This window comes from Phodopus roborovskii, unplaced genomic scaffold (genome assembly GCF_943737965.1).
Source record: "Phodopus roborovskii unplaced genomic scaffold, PHOROB, whole genome shotgun sequence".
In the NCBI taxonomy this organism is placed as follows: domain Eukaryota; kingdom Metazoa; phylum Chordata; class Mammalia; order Rodentia; family Cricetidae; genus Phodopus; species Phodopus roborovskii.
Window position 1 is genome coordinate 29,956,903 of NW_026126434.1, and position 14,445 is coordinate 29,971,347.

The 14,445-nt window shown below is 50.9% G+C and overlaps 1 protein-coding gene across 19 annotated transcripts in view; it reads left to right on the forward strand.

Annotated features, from left to right (window-relative positions):
• Positions 1–14,445, forward strand: part of Bag6 (BAG cochaperone 6) — a 115,532-nt gene that overhangs the window by 100,216 nt on the left and 871 nt on the right. The window contains exons 1-24 of one of the 19 annotated variants that reach the window (XM_051187320.1): positions 2,572–2,840; positions 3,556–3,676; positions 6,461–6,578; positions 6,703–6,899; positions 7,141–7,194; positions 7,356–7,430; positions 8,183–8,418; positions 8,817–8,946; positions 9,321–9,518; positions 9,716–9,968; positions 10,182–10,259; positions 10,372–10,479; positions 10,597–10,709; positions 10,799–10,886; positions 11,201–11,562; positions 12,147–12,438; positions 12,593–12,762; positions 12,911–12,964; positions 13,094–13,196; positions 13,285–13,409; positions 13,555–13,701; positions 13,808–13,867; positions 13,981–14,124; positions 14,201–14,308. In XM_051187320.1, the coding sequence (XP_051043277.1) occupies positions 3,569–3,676; positions 6,461–6,578; positions 6,703–6,899; positions 7,141–7,194; positions 7,356–7,430; positions 8,183–8,418; positions 8,817–8,946; positions 9,321–9,518; positions 9,716–9,968; positions 10,182–10,259; positions 10,372–10,479; positions 10,597–10,709; positions 10,799–10,886; positions 11,201–11,562; positions 12,147–12,438; positions 12,593–12,762; positions 12,911–12,964; positions 13,094–13,196; positions 13,285–13,409; positions 13,555–13,701; positions 13,808–13,867; positions 13,981–14,124; positions 14,201–14,308 (3,321 nt within the window). In that variant the 5' untranslated portion in view covers positions 2,572–2,840; positions 3,556–3,568. Of the gene's footprint in view, positions 1–2,571; positions 2,841–2,911; positions 3,046–3,259; positions 3,437–3,555; positions 3,677–6,460; positions 6,579–6,702; positions 6,900–7,140; positions 7,195–7,355; positions 7,431–8,182; positions 8,419–8,816; positions 8,947–9,320; positions 9,519–9,715; positions 9,969–10,181; positions 10,260–10,371; positions 10,480–10,596; positions 10,710–10,798; positions 10,887–11,200; positions 11,563–12,146; positions 12,439–12,592; positions 12,763–12,910; positions 12,965–13,093; positions 13,197–13,284; positions 13,410–13,554; positions 13,702–13,807; positions 13,868–13,980; positions 14,125–14,200; positions 14,309–14,445 lie in introns of those variants that run through there. The other 18 variants (XM_051187321.1, XM_051187311.1, XM_051187314.1 and 15 more) reach the window with 18 other exon arrangements.

Genomic DNA, 14,445 nt, shown 5'->3' on the forward strand with positions numbered 1-14,445 from the left:
ATTGAACTCAGGACCTCTGGAAGAGCAGCCAGTGCTCTTAACCACTGACCTTAACCACTGATCTCTCCAGCCCTTCTCTGTCTCTCTTCATTGCTCTATTTTTTTTCCATCTGTGGAATGGGCAATCCATTAGTGTCACAGTTAAATGAAATCATATACACACCAAGTCAGAAGTAACTGCAAAACACCCACTGTAATTTCTGGTAATAACTTTTAAATGGTAGATTGCTGCATTGTCAAGATTTAAATGGAATGTCAAGAGACAGTCACTGGATAGTCTTAGTGTGTGGAACTGTCAGTTCAATGAGAGGTGAAACTTGTTTACATAAATGCTGTCCTCTTCTTAAGTGCCTGTCTCTCTGCCTTAAGGCCCATGATTAAATATACATAAAAATAAACTCCAACTTTTCTTTAGACACAAATTTTCAGAGAAGTGAGACTTGCTAGGGGTTTGTGATTTATTTAGAGGAATAATGGTGCAGACCTTCAGTAATGAGAAGGCTGAGGAAAGACAACACTGCTAAAAGGAAAAATACCAGTCCAACATCCCCAAGGCCAAGTTTCACTATGACAGGAGGCAGGGAATAAGAAATAAAGATGGGCCAGGCAGGCAGTAGAGGCCCTCACCTGTAATCCCAGCATTCTGGAGCAGATGCAGGCCGATCTCTGTGAATTTAAGGCCAACTTGGTCTACAGAGCAAGTTCCAGGACAGCCAGAGCTGTTGCACAGAGAATCCCTATCTCAAAAATACAGAAAGAGAGGAGAGAAGAAGAGGAAGAAGGGGAAGGAAACAAGGAAAAGAGGTAGGAGATATTTGTCTTGGTGTGGGATGTGGGATGATAGACTGCTTCTGGCCAAAGGGGAGACAGATGTGGCACATAGGAAAATGTTAGGTTGAGGTGTTAAAATTTTAGTTGGGCATGTTAATTAGGTGGGCCAAAGGGGGCTTTTGATTGCTGAACTTCAATACTTTGATAGCTGGACCTTGGTAGTCAGCCTGAGGGGAGGGGGGGACGTTGTCGTAGTGGCCAAATAAGGGAACAGACCTTGGTGTCTTATCTCTAGAAACGTAACATTTTTTTTTTTTTTTTTTTTTTTTTAATGCAAGGTAGAGGGAATGAGAAGGGTAAGGCCTCCCAGAGCCATGCTTGGACACATTCAAGCTGGCCAGAGTGCCTTCAACTGTCATTTAGGCCACACTTGGTACTATCTTGCTACAAAACAATCACAGAAACGTGGCATGGTCATTCTATTGGACTGATGCTCAGACTTGTGTGTGGGAGCCTTAGGCTTGCCAGGCAAGTGCCCTACCACTCCAGCCCTTGTGCTTGATAACCAAGCCAAGCCTGAGGACCTGACTTTGACTCCCAGGTCCCCACAGTGGGAAGAGGACACCAGTACGTTTCTCCACACTTAGGCTGCTCTGGTAGATGCAAGGCACACAGCCTGCCCCTAAAAATGTTGCAAAATTAAAAAAAAAAAATTCTTTAATCCCAGCATTTAGGAGACAGAGGCAGTTGCTATCTGAGTTCCAGGACAGCCAGGTCTACACACTGAGACCGTGGCTCATAATTAAATGTAGTCTGGTATAGTCTGGCAGGGTGCCATGAGACTTTAATCCCAGCATTAGGAATTCCAGGCAATTCAGGAAAACACAGTGAGACAGTTTGTAAGTCTCACCATCCAGGCTGGCACAAAATAATTGCTCACCAAACAACGCTTACTGGATCTCTCATCAGTACTGACACCGGGGAATAAGTGGGGAGGGCAGAGAAACTAACACTCCCGCCCTGTGCAAACTCTTTGGTGGCAAGCCTTCAACCCCTTCTCTTGTCCTTTAATCTGATTCCAAAGGCACCTGTTTTTTGTTTTGTTTGTTTTTTTGTTTTTTAAGAACAGGGTTTCTCTGTGTAGCCCTGGGTGTTCTTGAACTTGCTCTGTAGACCAGGATGGTCTGGAACTGAGATCCGCTTGCCTCTGCCTCCCGAGTGCTGGGATTAAAGGCATGGGCCGCCGCCACCACCGCCCGCCTAGGTTTTCCTTTTATTACAAAGTTTTTAAAAGTAGTAAAATCCTTAGTTGTCTTAAAACATGGAGTTCTCTGGGGCGCTCTGAACCAAAGACCTATATGACACCCCAGCATCTGCAAAACGCCCAACCGCCCTAATCCGGCTACGATGCGATCAAACACAACCTACAGAGAGCCCCAACCGTCCGAGGAGGGGGGTAAGAGTAACTTCCGGAAGCGTAGGCAGGACCAGAGGACCAGAGGCCCTGCAGAGGTTTAGGTGGCTAGAGATGTGCCTGTCCATTTTCCTTGTGTCTCAAACATGGACGTGTCTCAAACATGTCTCAAACATAGACGCACGGCGTGCAGTCCAACAAATCCCACTCAGGCGAACCCAGCGTCTCTTCAGGTAGGCTCAGCATTCACCCCCCTCAGTGATTGTTTTCTTCAGGCGTTAAGGCAGCCACCTCGTTCGCGCGACGCTCCAGGGCGCGCGCCGGGAAGAAACGCACACAGCCCGAGGGGGCGGGGGGGACGCTTAAAGTGTGCGCACGCGTCGCACGGCTAACGCAGGCGCAGTGCGGTCCCCCGGGCGACGGCGGCGGCGGCGGCTCCTCGGGGTGGTCGGCTCCCTCCCATCTAGGCCGGCCCCGGCCCGTCTCGCCCCCTAGGAGCTCACTGTCTGGGGCTGTGGACTTTCTCATCGTGCCCCTCAAAAGCAAATTGGGGGGAGCCTGGGGAAGCCGGAAGTACCGCCTTGAGAGCCCCCAAATACGATCGGGGAAACGGAAGTGGCCTTTGGGGCCAGGTTGGGGGAGACCGGAAGTGACGGTACCGTGGGGAAGTCGGGGGCGGAGCCGCGGGGCGGTGGGCTCTGCGTGTGTGTGTGTGTGTGTGTGTGTGTGCGCGCGCGCACGCGCGCGTGTGTGTGTTTGTATGTGTCTGGTCGCGTGTTGGCTCAGTCGTGTTGCTGGAACACCGACGGAAGGCGGAGGCGGAAGGAGGGGGCGGTCAGCGAGCCGGTCCGGGCTCCCCCGTGAGTGTCCGCGGTCTGGGGTGTCTGTGGTGATTTAGGCGGGTTCGATCGTGGTGGCGCGCGTGCGCGGAGCCACTTTCTCCGCCGAGTCTAGCGCGACCCTCCCCCGCCCCCCGCCCCCTTTCCTCGCGTTGTCCTAGGATTTCCCGATCTCTCGGGCGCTTGCTCGGTCGCGACCGGTGATGACAACTGGTCTCCGGTCGGTCTCGTGCTTGCTTCCCTGATTCCTAGCCCAACTGGCTGTCCCTATTGTGATTGGCATTGTGGAGCCCCTCCCACCTCTCGCCCTTCACCTCCCTATGCCGTCCATCTCCTGCCCTTTGTGTTTCTCTTCCTGTGCCTCCGGATCAAAAAAGGGGCGATGAGGGCGAAGATGAATATATGTGTTTGTGTATGAGAAACTTTTTAAAGGGGTCGGGGCGGAGGTTGGGCCCAGACAGTCTTCCGGGTGTATAAAAGAAGGCAGTGAGGGCGACAGAGAACCACCCACCTCCCTCGTTCTTCCTTTAGAGGGCTGTCGGCCATGGAGCCGAGCGATAGTACCACTACTGCTATGGAGGAGCCCGACAGCCTGGAAGTCCTGGTGAAGACCCTGGACTCTCAGACTCGGACTTTCATTGTGGGTGCCCAGGTGAGACAGCCGTGCTTGGTGGAGAGATGCTATACCCCGTTCGTTCGTGTATCTTTTAAGGGACGAGCCTGGTCTTGTTATTGACTCCTTTGTCCCTTACTCGGTAGAACATCTAATGTTCCTGCTGAGTGAGGAGGTGTGGTTACCGTTGAGTGAGGCAGAATTTGTTCTGCCCTGTCTTCATCTTGGCAGAACTCAGTGGAGAGGGAAATACAGAGGAGGAATCTGTACCTGTCCTGGGCAGACCTCAGCCCAAAGAGACACAGGTGACTCCGGCCTTTGGGACCGGAAGCGGCACAGGCATGTCAGACAAGTGTGCTATGTTTACTTTTTTTTTTTTTTTTTAATAATTTGTTTATGGGCTCACACCATGGTTATTATAGATTACGGGAGCCTGCTTTCGTACACTGTTAAGTAGAATTGCCAATATCTGAAGTGTGTTTTGAACCTCTGGAGCTTACAGGGTGCAGTGTGGACACAGTTATCTTCGCCTTTGCTGCATACATCTTTGAGGGAACAAATCATGAGCCGGTCATTTTCCGTAGGTTTCTAAAACATTACATACACTTCTGTGAGTGATGGCCCTTACCACTTATCTAATTAGGAGGATTCATTTTTGGGGTGTCAGGGACAACAGGATCTCATATAGGCTTTGACCTCTTCACCTCCATTGTCTGTGCTAGGATTTTAGGTGGGTGTAGCATACCTGACTTGTTTTTGCTTCTTTGGGGGGGGGGTGTAGGATCTTCGTTGTTTTTGTTGTTGCCTTCTTTTTTTTTTTTTTTGTGGTTGTGGTTTTGTTTTGTTTTTCCCCAACAGCATTTCTCTGTGTAGCCAGGTCTGTCCTGGAACTCCATCTGTAGACCAGGCTGACTTGAAACTCAGAGATCCACCTGCCTCTGCCTCCCGAGTGCTGGGATTAAAGGCACGTGCCATCACTGCCTGGCTGAGGTAGGGTTTTTTATGTCTTAGAACTGATGATGGTCATGGATTCATGATCCCCTGTCTCTGCTTTCCAAACTTGGGGGGTCTCAGGTGTGCGCTACCATAGGCTGGTTTGTTGGGTTTCTTCATTTTCCCCCCTTCCCTTATGGGGGGAATTCCTGCTGGGCATTGAACCTGGGACCTAGCACAAAGTCCCTACCACTGAGCAGTAGCTAACCATGTGCTCCCTTCTTCTTCATTAGTCATCCAGACCCTGGTTCCCAACCCAGCATTACTTGCCATTGGTGGAGATGATTGTTTGAGGATGTGTCTGTCAGGTTGTCATCCAGCCTCCTCCTCCCCCCTTCTCTGTGTACCTCTGGCCATCCTGGAACTGGATCTGTAGACCAATCTGGCCTAGAATTCAGAGAGTTCTGGGATTAAAGATGTTCGCCACCACCTGGCTTCAATCTTTTAAAAATACTATTTTTACTTTTTATATTTTTTGAGACTGGCTATCCTCAAACTCACAGAGATCTGCTTGCATCTGCCTCCCAAATGCTGGGATTAAAGGCATATGCTGTCAAGCCTGACTTTTGTTTTTATTTTATATGTGAGTGTCTTGTCTGCAGGTATGTATGTGTAGTGTCCACCAAGAAGGTTAGAAGAGGGTATCGGGTCCTGGAACGTGTGGCCTTTTCTTGTTGTTGTGGAAGTTAGGAAATTGTAACACCTACTCCATTATGTATGGCTGGTTGTACACCACCATATGCTAGGAATTCAACTCTGTTCCTGTGCAAGAGCAACAAATGTTCTTAAACTCTGAGACATCTCTCCAGACCCTCCTTTGGTGTTTTTAGTCAGGGTCTCTCTTTGTAGTCATGACTAGCTTGGTAGTCGTAGAGATCCCCCTGCCTTTGTCTCCATTGGATTAGAGGCTTGTGGCACAGTGCCCACCTGTTTTTAGCTTTGCAATTACAACCATGAGCTCCTAGTATAGTATTATATTTAGAAAAGAATCACCAGTACCTGTAGATGCTAAGCCAAGAAAGAGAAAGGGAGAGCTATTTGGCTTTTTTTTCCGTAAGATTTATTTTTATTTATTTACTGTTATTATGGTTACTATTTGGATTTTTTTTTTTTTTTTAAAGACAGTCTTTATATAGCTCTGGCTGTCCTAGAACTTACTATGTAGACCAGGAAGGCCTCTAACTCACATGAGAGCCACCTGCATCTGCCACCCAGTTGCTGGAGGTAAACACCCTGATTATTTTTTATTTTTAATTATGTAATGGTTTTTGTAGGGACAGGCATATGTGAGTATCTGTGGGTACAAGTGTTCATAGAGGCCAGAGTCACTGGGTCCCATAGAATTGAATTTACCAGTAGTTGTGAGCTGCTGCCCAATATTGGTTCTGGAAATTTAACTGAGGTCCTATGCAAGAACAGTATTAGCTTTTAACCACTGAACCATTTCTCCAGCTTGCCTTTTTTTGTTTCTTACTGGTGTTGTCCCTCCCACCACTCATACCCAGCTTTGTTTATTGTCTGTTTTGGGGTAATTTTTTTTTTGTTTTTGGCTGGATAAGTCACTTTGATTTTTACCTCACTCAGCACCTGAAGTCAGGCATCCCTCTTGGTTTTTGCTTTCTTGTTTTGTTTTGTTTTTTCGAGACAGTTTTCTCTGTGGCTTTGGAGGCTGTCCTGGAACTAGCTCTTGTAGATCAGGCTGGTCTCCAACTCATAGAGATCCACCTGCCTCTGCCTCCCAAGTGCTGGGATTTAAGGTGTGGACCACCTCTGCCCGGCTGGTTTTTGCTTCCTTTCACTTTATGACTCTAATGCATGGCTCTCTTTCAGATGAATGTAAAAGAGTTTAAGGAGCACATTGCTGCCTCTGTCAGCATCCCCTCTGAGAAACAACGGCTCATTTACCAGGGCCGAGTTCTGCAAGATGATAAGAAGCTCCAGGAATACAGTAAGGGACCAGGGGAGCTGCTTGAGGTTAAGGTGACTGTCCAGAGACCATGGATTTACCTACTTACAAGTTTTGGTGTGCATCTTTTTTTTTTTTTTTTTCTTTCTTTTTTTTTTTTTTGCAGATGTTGGGGGAAAGGTTATCCACCTGGTGGAACGGGCTCCTCCTCAGACACAGCTCCCTTCTGGAGCATCTTCTGGGACAGGGTCTGCCTCAGCTCCTCATGGTGGGGCACCCCTGCCTGGCACTCGGGGTCCTGGGGCCTCTGTTCATGACCGGAATGCCAACAGCTATGTCATGGTTGGAACCTTCAATCTTCCTGTGAGCCTGTGTTTCTCACATGGGAGGGTTTTGTTGGGAAGGGTAGCTTTGGTTATGGCAGCTGCAGGGAGATAGAAGATAGGTGTCTTAGGTGCTTGCCTTGAGATTAGAAAGGCCTCTGGCCTATACTGGCCTCCGTTTTTTGAGGAAAAGAGGGTAGGGGCTCCAGAAAAGGAATTGGTAGCATGGAGGCCTTAGTATGTGGCTTCTCCCAGAGCAACTTCCCTTACCCTTTCCCCAGAGTGACGGCTCTGCTGTGGATGTTCACATCAACATGGAACAGGCCCCAATTCAGGTATTGAGGGGCCTGGGAGGGTCAGGGAAGGGGATCTGGGAGAAGGAGGCCATGAGGTGCGGGAGGACCTGGCTGAGGAGATGCCTGGGAGCTGGTGTAGTATTTTGTGGAGTTTATGGCTTCGTCTCAGACCTGCCCTGACCATCCTCCTTATATTATAGAGTGAGCCCCGGGTGCGGCTGGTGATGGCTCAGCATATGATCAGGGATATACAGACCTTGCTGTCCCGGATGGAGGTGAGTGGGCGAGCATGACAGGCTAGAGTTTCCTGTGTGTTCCTCTCTTCTCGTGGTCTTACAGTAAGAAAATTGCTGGCATACTCACCTTGGCTGCAGAGCCTGCCTTCCTACCCTGGGTCATTCTATGTAGTTGTTCTTTTAGGCAAGGAAAGTATCTTTGTAAGGCTGTCTCATTCCTGCCATTCTGCCGCCAATCCTCCCGACTCCTGGTGTCTGAAGAGTTCATTTTTGACTTGCTAGACAATATCACAGATTCCCTTAATTTAAACAAGTAGCCTCATCTCTCTGTGTCCTGGGCTGTCCTTGAACTCACAGCATGCCTAACTCATCCTCTTAAGTGCTGTGATTATAAGTGTAAGGCACCATGCATGGATGGTTCTCTATGTAGTCTTGGATGTCCTGGAACTCACTCTTTAGATTAGACTGGCCTTGAACACACAGAGACCTGCCTGCCTCTGCCTCCCGAATGGTGGAATTAATTTTAAAGATACTTTACTATCATGTTCAGTATGGGGTATCCTAACTATTAGATTTGTTATAGCCACAACCTCTAAGTTAGGAAGCTCCTACTCTGTAAACGTTACACATACTTATTGTGTGTCCAGTTTCTGCCAGTCAGAAATACACAGCCCTGCTCAGGGAGCCTCGATGGGGCACTGTCTCCACTCTGGGCCTCTTTGGTCTGCATAACCCTTGGCAGCAGCAGTCTCATCTGACTCTTGGTGTCCTAACTCTTCCTCCGTGTTTAGTGTCGAGGGCCCCATGCACAGGCCAGTCAGCAACCCTCGCAGACCCCCACTGTGGCCTCGGAGACAGTGACCTTGGGCTCACAAACATCAGAACCAGTGGAAAGTGAAGCGCCTCCTCGAGAGCCCATGGAGTCAGAAGAGATGGGGGAGCGTACCCCAGCCCAGACTCCAGAGCTTACCGCTTCTGGCCCAGCTCCAGCAGGCCCAACCCCTGCGCCAGAGACAAATGCACCCAAGTGAGAGATGGAGGGAACCTTTGGGGACCTGGAAGGCAGAGTGGTCATGGGTATAGTGTGAGGACCAGGAAGTATATGAAGTGAGGAAAGTGGTTGTTGAGGATCTTAATGGTTGTCGTGTTATGAGGGTCAAAGTGTTGTGGGGTCAAAGGGCGTCTCTCATGTGGCACTATTGTGTCTGAGACAAGATGATCTGGATGCTTCTTGAGCTGTGGTTTGCAAAGGCCTAGTGTGGTTTTGAGCTCTTTGCCTCCTTTGTACAGGACCACACTGGGACATGGGAGCAGTTTGTTTTCCCCTCTCATTGTCTGCTTGTCTTAGGAGAGCAAAGAGAACACCCGGGGAGTGGCAGGGGTCCCCTGAGGACAGCCTAGCTCAGTGCCCTGCTATTTCCACAGCCACCCTTCCCCTGCAGAGCATGTGGAGGTGCTCCAGGAGCTGCAGCGCCTGCAGCGCCGTCTTCAGCCCTTCCTGCAGCGCTACTGTGAAGTCCTAGGCGCTGCTGCCACCACAGACTACAATAACAATGTGAGCCTTTTGATGGCCTTACCTCCTGATAGCTGGAATCAGCAGGCTGAAATGCAGATAGCTCTTCATTGTCCTGTTAGCACAGAAATCCTTCTCTGTAGGCAAATGGGCTACTGTGATGGGGATGGTGACAGTTTTTGGACCTATTGTGTCCCTAATTGTTTAGGAATTATACAGAATGAAAAGGAATTATACCTGGTTACTTAACCTTTGCTGTGTTTTTGTGGGAAATTCTATATGTATATTGAGTAGAATTTACTTGAAAATGAAAAGCTTTGGTTCATGTAGATGCTTCCAAAGAGAGAGGACATGGCAGTCTCAGAAGGTATCATCTCTATTAATGTCCTGCTTTTCTGGGTTTGACCTGGGCACAGCATGAGGGCCGTGAGGAAGACCAGAGGTTGATCAACTTGGTGGGGGAGAGCCTTCGGCTATTGGGCAACACTTTCGTGGCACTATCTGATCTACGCTGCAATCTAGCCTGTGCACCCCCCCGGCACCTGCATGTGGTACGGCCCATGTCTCACTACACGACTCCCATGGTGCTCCAGCAGGCAGCCATCCCCATTCAGGTGGGTTCAGGGAGCCTGGCTGGAGGGAGAACAGAGGGGCATGGTAGCATAGGATGACCCAAATGGCTGCTAGGAGGCTAGAAAGCAAGAAACTTGGTGACAAAGCATGTGGTGTCTCTGGAGGTCTGGAGGTGGCTCTCAGGGTGCTCTAAGTTAGTTCCCTGTGTTTGTTTCATGTCTGCCTGTCTGTCTTCCAGATCAATGTGGGGACTACTGTGACCATGACGGGAAATGGGGCCAGGCCTCCACCAGCTCCCAGTTCAGAGGCAGCAGCCCCAGGCTCTGGTCAGGCCTCATCCCTGCCTCCATCTTCTACCACTGTTGATTCATCAACTGAAGGAGCTCCCCCACCAGGGCCAGCTCCACCACCAGCTCCCAGCCACCCACGAGTCATCCGGATTTCCCACCAGAGTGTGGAACCTGTGGTCATGATGCACATGAACATTCAAGGTGAGTTAGGGATAGTTGCTGACAGAAAAGAGCAGCAGGAGCTGGGAGGGGAGGTCCTTTGTCCTTGGGGTTTGTGTGAGGGGAACCCAGCCTTGCTGTTGGCAGTGGACAAAGGGGGCAGGAGTTCTGGAGGCCTGAGAGTGGTGATGTCAGGAGGTACAGCTAGGCCTTGGCCCTGCCAGTCTTACATTTCTGGCTGTCTTTCTGGCTCAGATTCTGGATCACAGCCTGGCGGTGTCCCGAGTGCTCCCACTGGTCCCCTGGGACCTCCTGGTCATGGACAGACCCTGGGTAAGAATGAGGTTATCGGAGCAGACTGAGAGCTCTGGGTAGAAAAGGGGTAGGGCTGAGTGGGTGGGTTGAAGGGGTCCAGGTTCAAGGTTACATCAGACCCACCCCCCAGGCTCCACCCTCATCCAGCTGCCCTCCCTGCCCCCTGAGTTCATGCACGCCGTCGCCCACCAGATCACTCATCAGGCCATGGTGGCAGCAGTTGCCTCCGCGGCCGCAGGTAATGACCTGGAAGGGGAGGCCTGGGAGGTGGGGCCTAGTTCATGGTGGTGGGTATTGTCCGCTGGCAGGCAGGGACTGAACCCTCAGCCCTGTTGGTCTGTCTTTCTGTCCACAGGACAGCAGGTGCCTGGCTTCCCAACAGCACCAACTCGGGTGGTGATTGCCCGGCCCACTCCTCCACAGGCTCGGCCTTCCCATCCTGGGGGTCCTCCAGTCTCTGGGACTCTGGTGAGCAATGGTTGGGGGAAGTACCAGTGGGAAAATCCTGGCGGATTGTGGGAAGAAGGACAAGACTGAATCCTTTTCCTGTCCCCCAGCAGGGCACTGGACTGGGTACAAATGCTTCATTGGCCCAGATGGTGAGCGGCCTTGTGGGGCAACTTCTTATGCAGCCTGTCCTTGTGGGTAAGTCCTATTCTTTTCTAGCGCAAACTTCCAAGTATGTCCAGCTGCAGCTGGCTATGATAGTGCATTCTGGATTACTGTGAGTTCAAGGACATCCTAGACTGTAGACTTCATTTCTAAGCTAGCTTGGGCTATTGAGTAAGACTTTGGGGCAAAGAGGCATCCATGTTAACTGTCCTGATGATCCTCTATCCTGCTCTGTATGTCCTAGTCCTTATAGTACGTCTTAGTTCTTGTTTTCCTGCTGGGAAGACTAGAATGAGGCAGCTCTAATCTGGGTTTTGTTCAAATTGTACTTTTTTTGGTTCTGACAGCTCAGGGGACTCCAGGAATGGCTCCGGCTCCAGCCCCGGCTCCGGCTCCAGCCCCGGCCTCGGCCCCAGCCCCGGCCCCAGCTCAGGCTCAGGCTCAGGCCCCAGCCCCGGCTCCTGCCACTGCTTCAGCCAGTGCTGGCACTACAAACACAGCTACAACAGCTGGCCCTGCTCCTGGGGGTCCTGCCCAGCCCCCACCCCCTCAGCCCTCTGCTGCTGACCTTCAGTTCTCTCAGCTCCTGGGGAATCTGCTGGGACCTGCAGGGCCAGGGGCTGGTGGGCCTGCCATGGCTTCACCCACCATCACCGTTGCAGTGCCTGGCGTCCCCGCTTTTCTCCAGGGCATGACTGATTTCTTGCAGGTGAGTGGCTGTCCTTCTGCCTTTTTTTCCCCCATCCCAGTAGAGCAGTGGTACTTTATTGCCATTCTGTAGCTGCTAAGTAACAGCTTTAGTGATGTGAGAGGGGAAGGGCCTGCCTGAAAATTAACACCGTCCCCTGCGCTTGGTCTGACCCATTCAGAGGCAGGGAGGTAGTTACTTGATTTCATGCTTTCTGTTGAGTCTCTGTCCAGAGTGTAGTGTTCTGACTTAAGAAGTTAAGTTCAGAGCCAGCTTGCTGTTCTTGCTGAGGGACCTAGGTTTGATTTCCAGAACCCGCATGGTGGTTCACAACCATCTGTAACTTGGCATTTGAGGGATCTGTTGCCCTCTTCTGGTCCCCATGGGAACCAGACACATGTTTCACAGAGCTATAGGCAGGCAGAATGCCTAAGCACATTAAATACAGTTATTAAAAATATGTGGTTGTTGTTGTCTTAAGTGAAGATGAGAATCTAGCTCTTTTTTCTTCTCCTGGGTCTGTTGTTTTATGCCCTCTTGATACAATTTTATGTTCTTGACCTTGTGGTCTTTGTCTTCTGCTCTTCTCCTTCATTCTCTGCTAGGCATCACAGACTGCCCCTCCACCCCCTCCACCACCCCCACCCCCACCCTCTGCCCCAGAGCAACAGTCCACACCCCCACCAGGGTCCCCTTCTGGTGGGACAGGGAGTCCTGGAGGCTTAGGTCCGGAAAGCCTGCCACCAGAGTTCTTCACCTCAGTGGTACAGGGAGTGCTGAGCTCCCTCCTGGGCTCCCTGGGCGCTCGGGCTGGCAGCAGTGAGAGCATTGCTGCCTTCATCCAACGCCTCAGTGGATCCAGCAACATCTTTGAGCCTGGGGCTGATGGGGCTCTTGGTAAGCAAAGTGGGGGTGCTGTGTGGTCTTGGGAACTAGCAAGGGGGTGGGTGTAGTTGGCCTTTCTTTACTAAGAAGGATCAGGCCAATAGCTTGTGGGGCTAGACAAGGAGGGGGAGCGCAATTGCTCACTTGTGCCCCCCTCTCTCTCTAGGATTCTTTGGAGCCCTGCTCTCTCTTCTGTGCCAGAACTTCTCCATGGTGGATGTGGTGATGCTTCTCCATGGACACTTCCAGCCGCTGCAGCGGCTCCAGCCACAACTTCGATCTTTCTTCCACCAGCACTACCTGGGTGGTCAGGAGCCCACACCTGGCAACATCCGGGTAAATGAAGGCCCAGGGCCCCAGAGCTTTCCTTCCTTCTCACTTCCATTCCTTAATCCTGACTACCTTTTTATCAGTCAGCTTCAGACCAGGCCTTGGACTTGTAGGGGACAGTGGGACTAACTCTGAGCTGTGATGTCTCCTACAGATGGCAACCCACACATTGATCACTGGGCTGGAAGAATATGTACGGGAGAGTTTTGTGAGTATTTTGTGTATTTTCTTCCTGTCTAGGTTTGGGCGGGAAAGCTGGGGGGGGGGGGTGGTCCCTGCTGCCTCCTTCTAGATTCTCATGGTCCTGATTTGGAGATCTTTGTGTGTCTCGTCTCAGTCTTTGGTGCAGGTTCAGCCGGGTGTGGACATCATCCGGACAAATTTAGAATTCCTCCAAGAGCAGTTTAACAGCATTGCTGCGCATGTGCTGCACTGCACAGGTTAGGCCAGGGTCAGACGGGTGTGGAGGTGGGTGTACAGTTGGACAGGACTGCCAGAATCATGTGCTCTCTCACATCCTCTTTGCAGACAGTGGATTTGGAGCCCGGTTGCTGGAGCTGTGTAACCAGGGCCTGTTTGAGTGTTTGGCCTTGAACCTACACTGCTTGGGGGGACAGCAGATGGAGCTTGCTGCTGTCATCAATGGCCGAATTGTAAGCACCACCTGACTCTTAAGTCTCTAGCTTCTTTGTTATATCTTGCAGTTTTTATATTTCTTCTCCAAATACTACACCTATTGCCCTAGATACAGATTGCACAAGCAGGTTGAAAGTTGTAAATCTGCTTTCTAACCCTCAGCGCCGCATGTCTCGTGGAGTGAACCCATCCTTGGTGAGCTGGCTGACGACTATGATGGGACTGAGGCTTCAGGTGGTCTTGGAACACATGCCTGTGGGCCCTGATGCCATTCTCAGATATGTCCGTAGGGTTGGTGATCCCCCCCAGGTAAGGGACCCAGTAGTCTGTGGGTCACGGGACAAAGAAACTGGACAGGTGGACTGTACTGATACCCCCGCCTCTTTTATTTTTTTTTTTTTGTGCAATTACACAGGCACTTCCTGAAGAGCCAATGGAAGTTCAGGGAGCAGAACGAACTTCCCCTGAACCTCAGGTACCAGGGAGAGGTGGAGAGGCCAGATAACATATAGATGGCTGGGCTGGAAGAAAAGGGACTTGGGGGCAAAGAATTATGAAGTCTGGACCTTCCTGCCATCTGCCTTCCAGCGGGAGAATGCTTCCCCAGCCCCTGGAACAACCGCAGAGGAAGCCATGTCCCGAGGTCCACCCCCTGCTCCTGAAGGCGGTCCCCGAGATGAACAGGATGGAGCTTCAGCCGATGCAGAACCTTGGGCAGCTGCCGTCCCCCCGGTGAGTGGCAGGAGGTGACCCAGTGGGCTTAAGTGCTGTAAGTTGTGGGAATTATTTCTGATCCTTTCCTCCCCAGGAATGGGTCCCTATTATCCAGCAGGACATTCAGAGCCAACGGAAAGTAAAACCTCAGCCACCCCTGAGTGATGCCTACCTCAGTGGTATGCCTGCCAAGAGACGCAAGGTTGGTCTGCATCTTTGCTAAGGGTGTCTCTCTGTCCAGTACCCTTGTTGAGCTAGAGGCTTTTGCTTGCTAGTTCAGTTTCTTCATCTAATTAGGAAGCCTGTTTGGGAATCAGGCTTGTTCATGATTTGTGCATA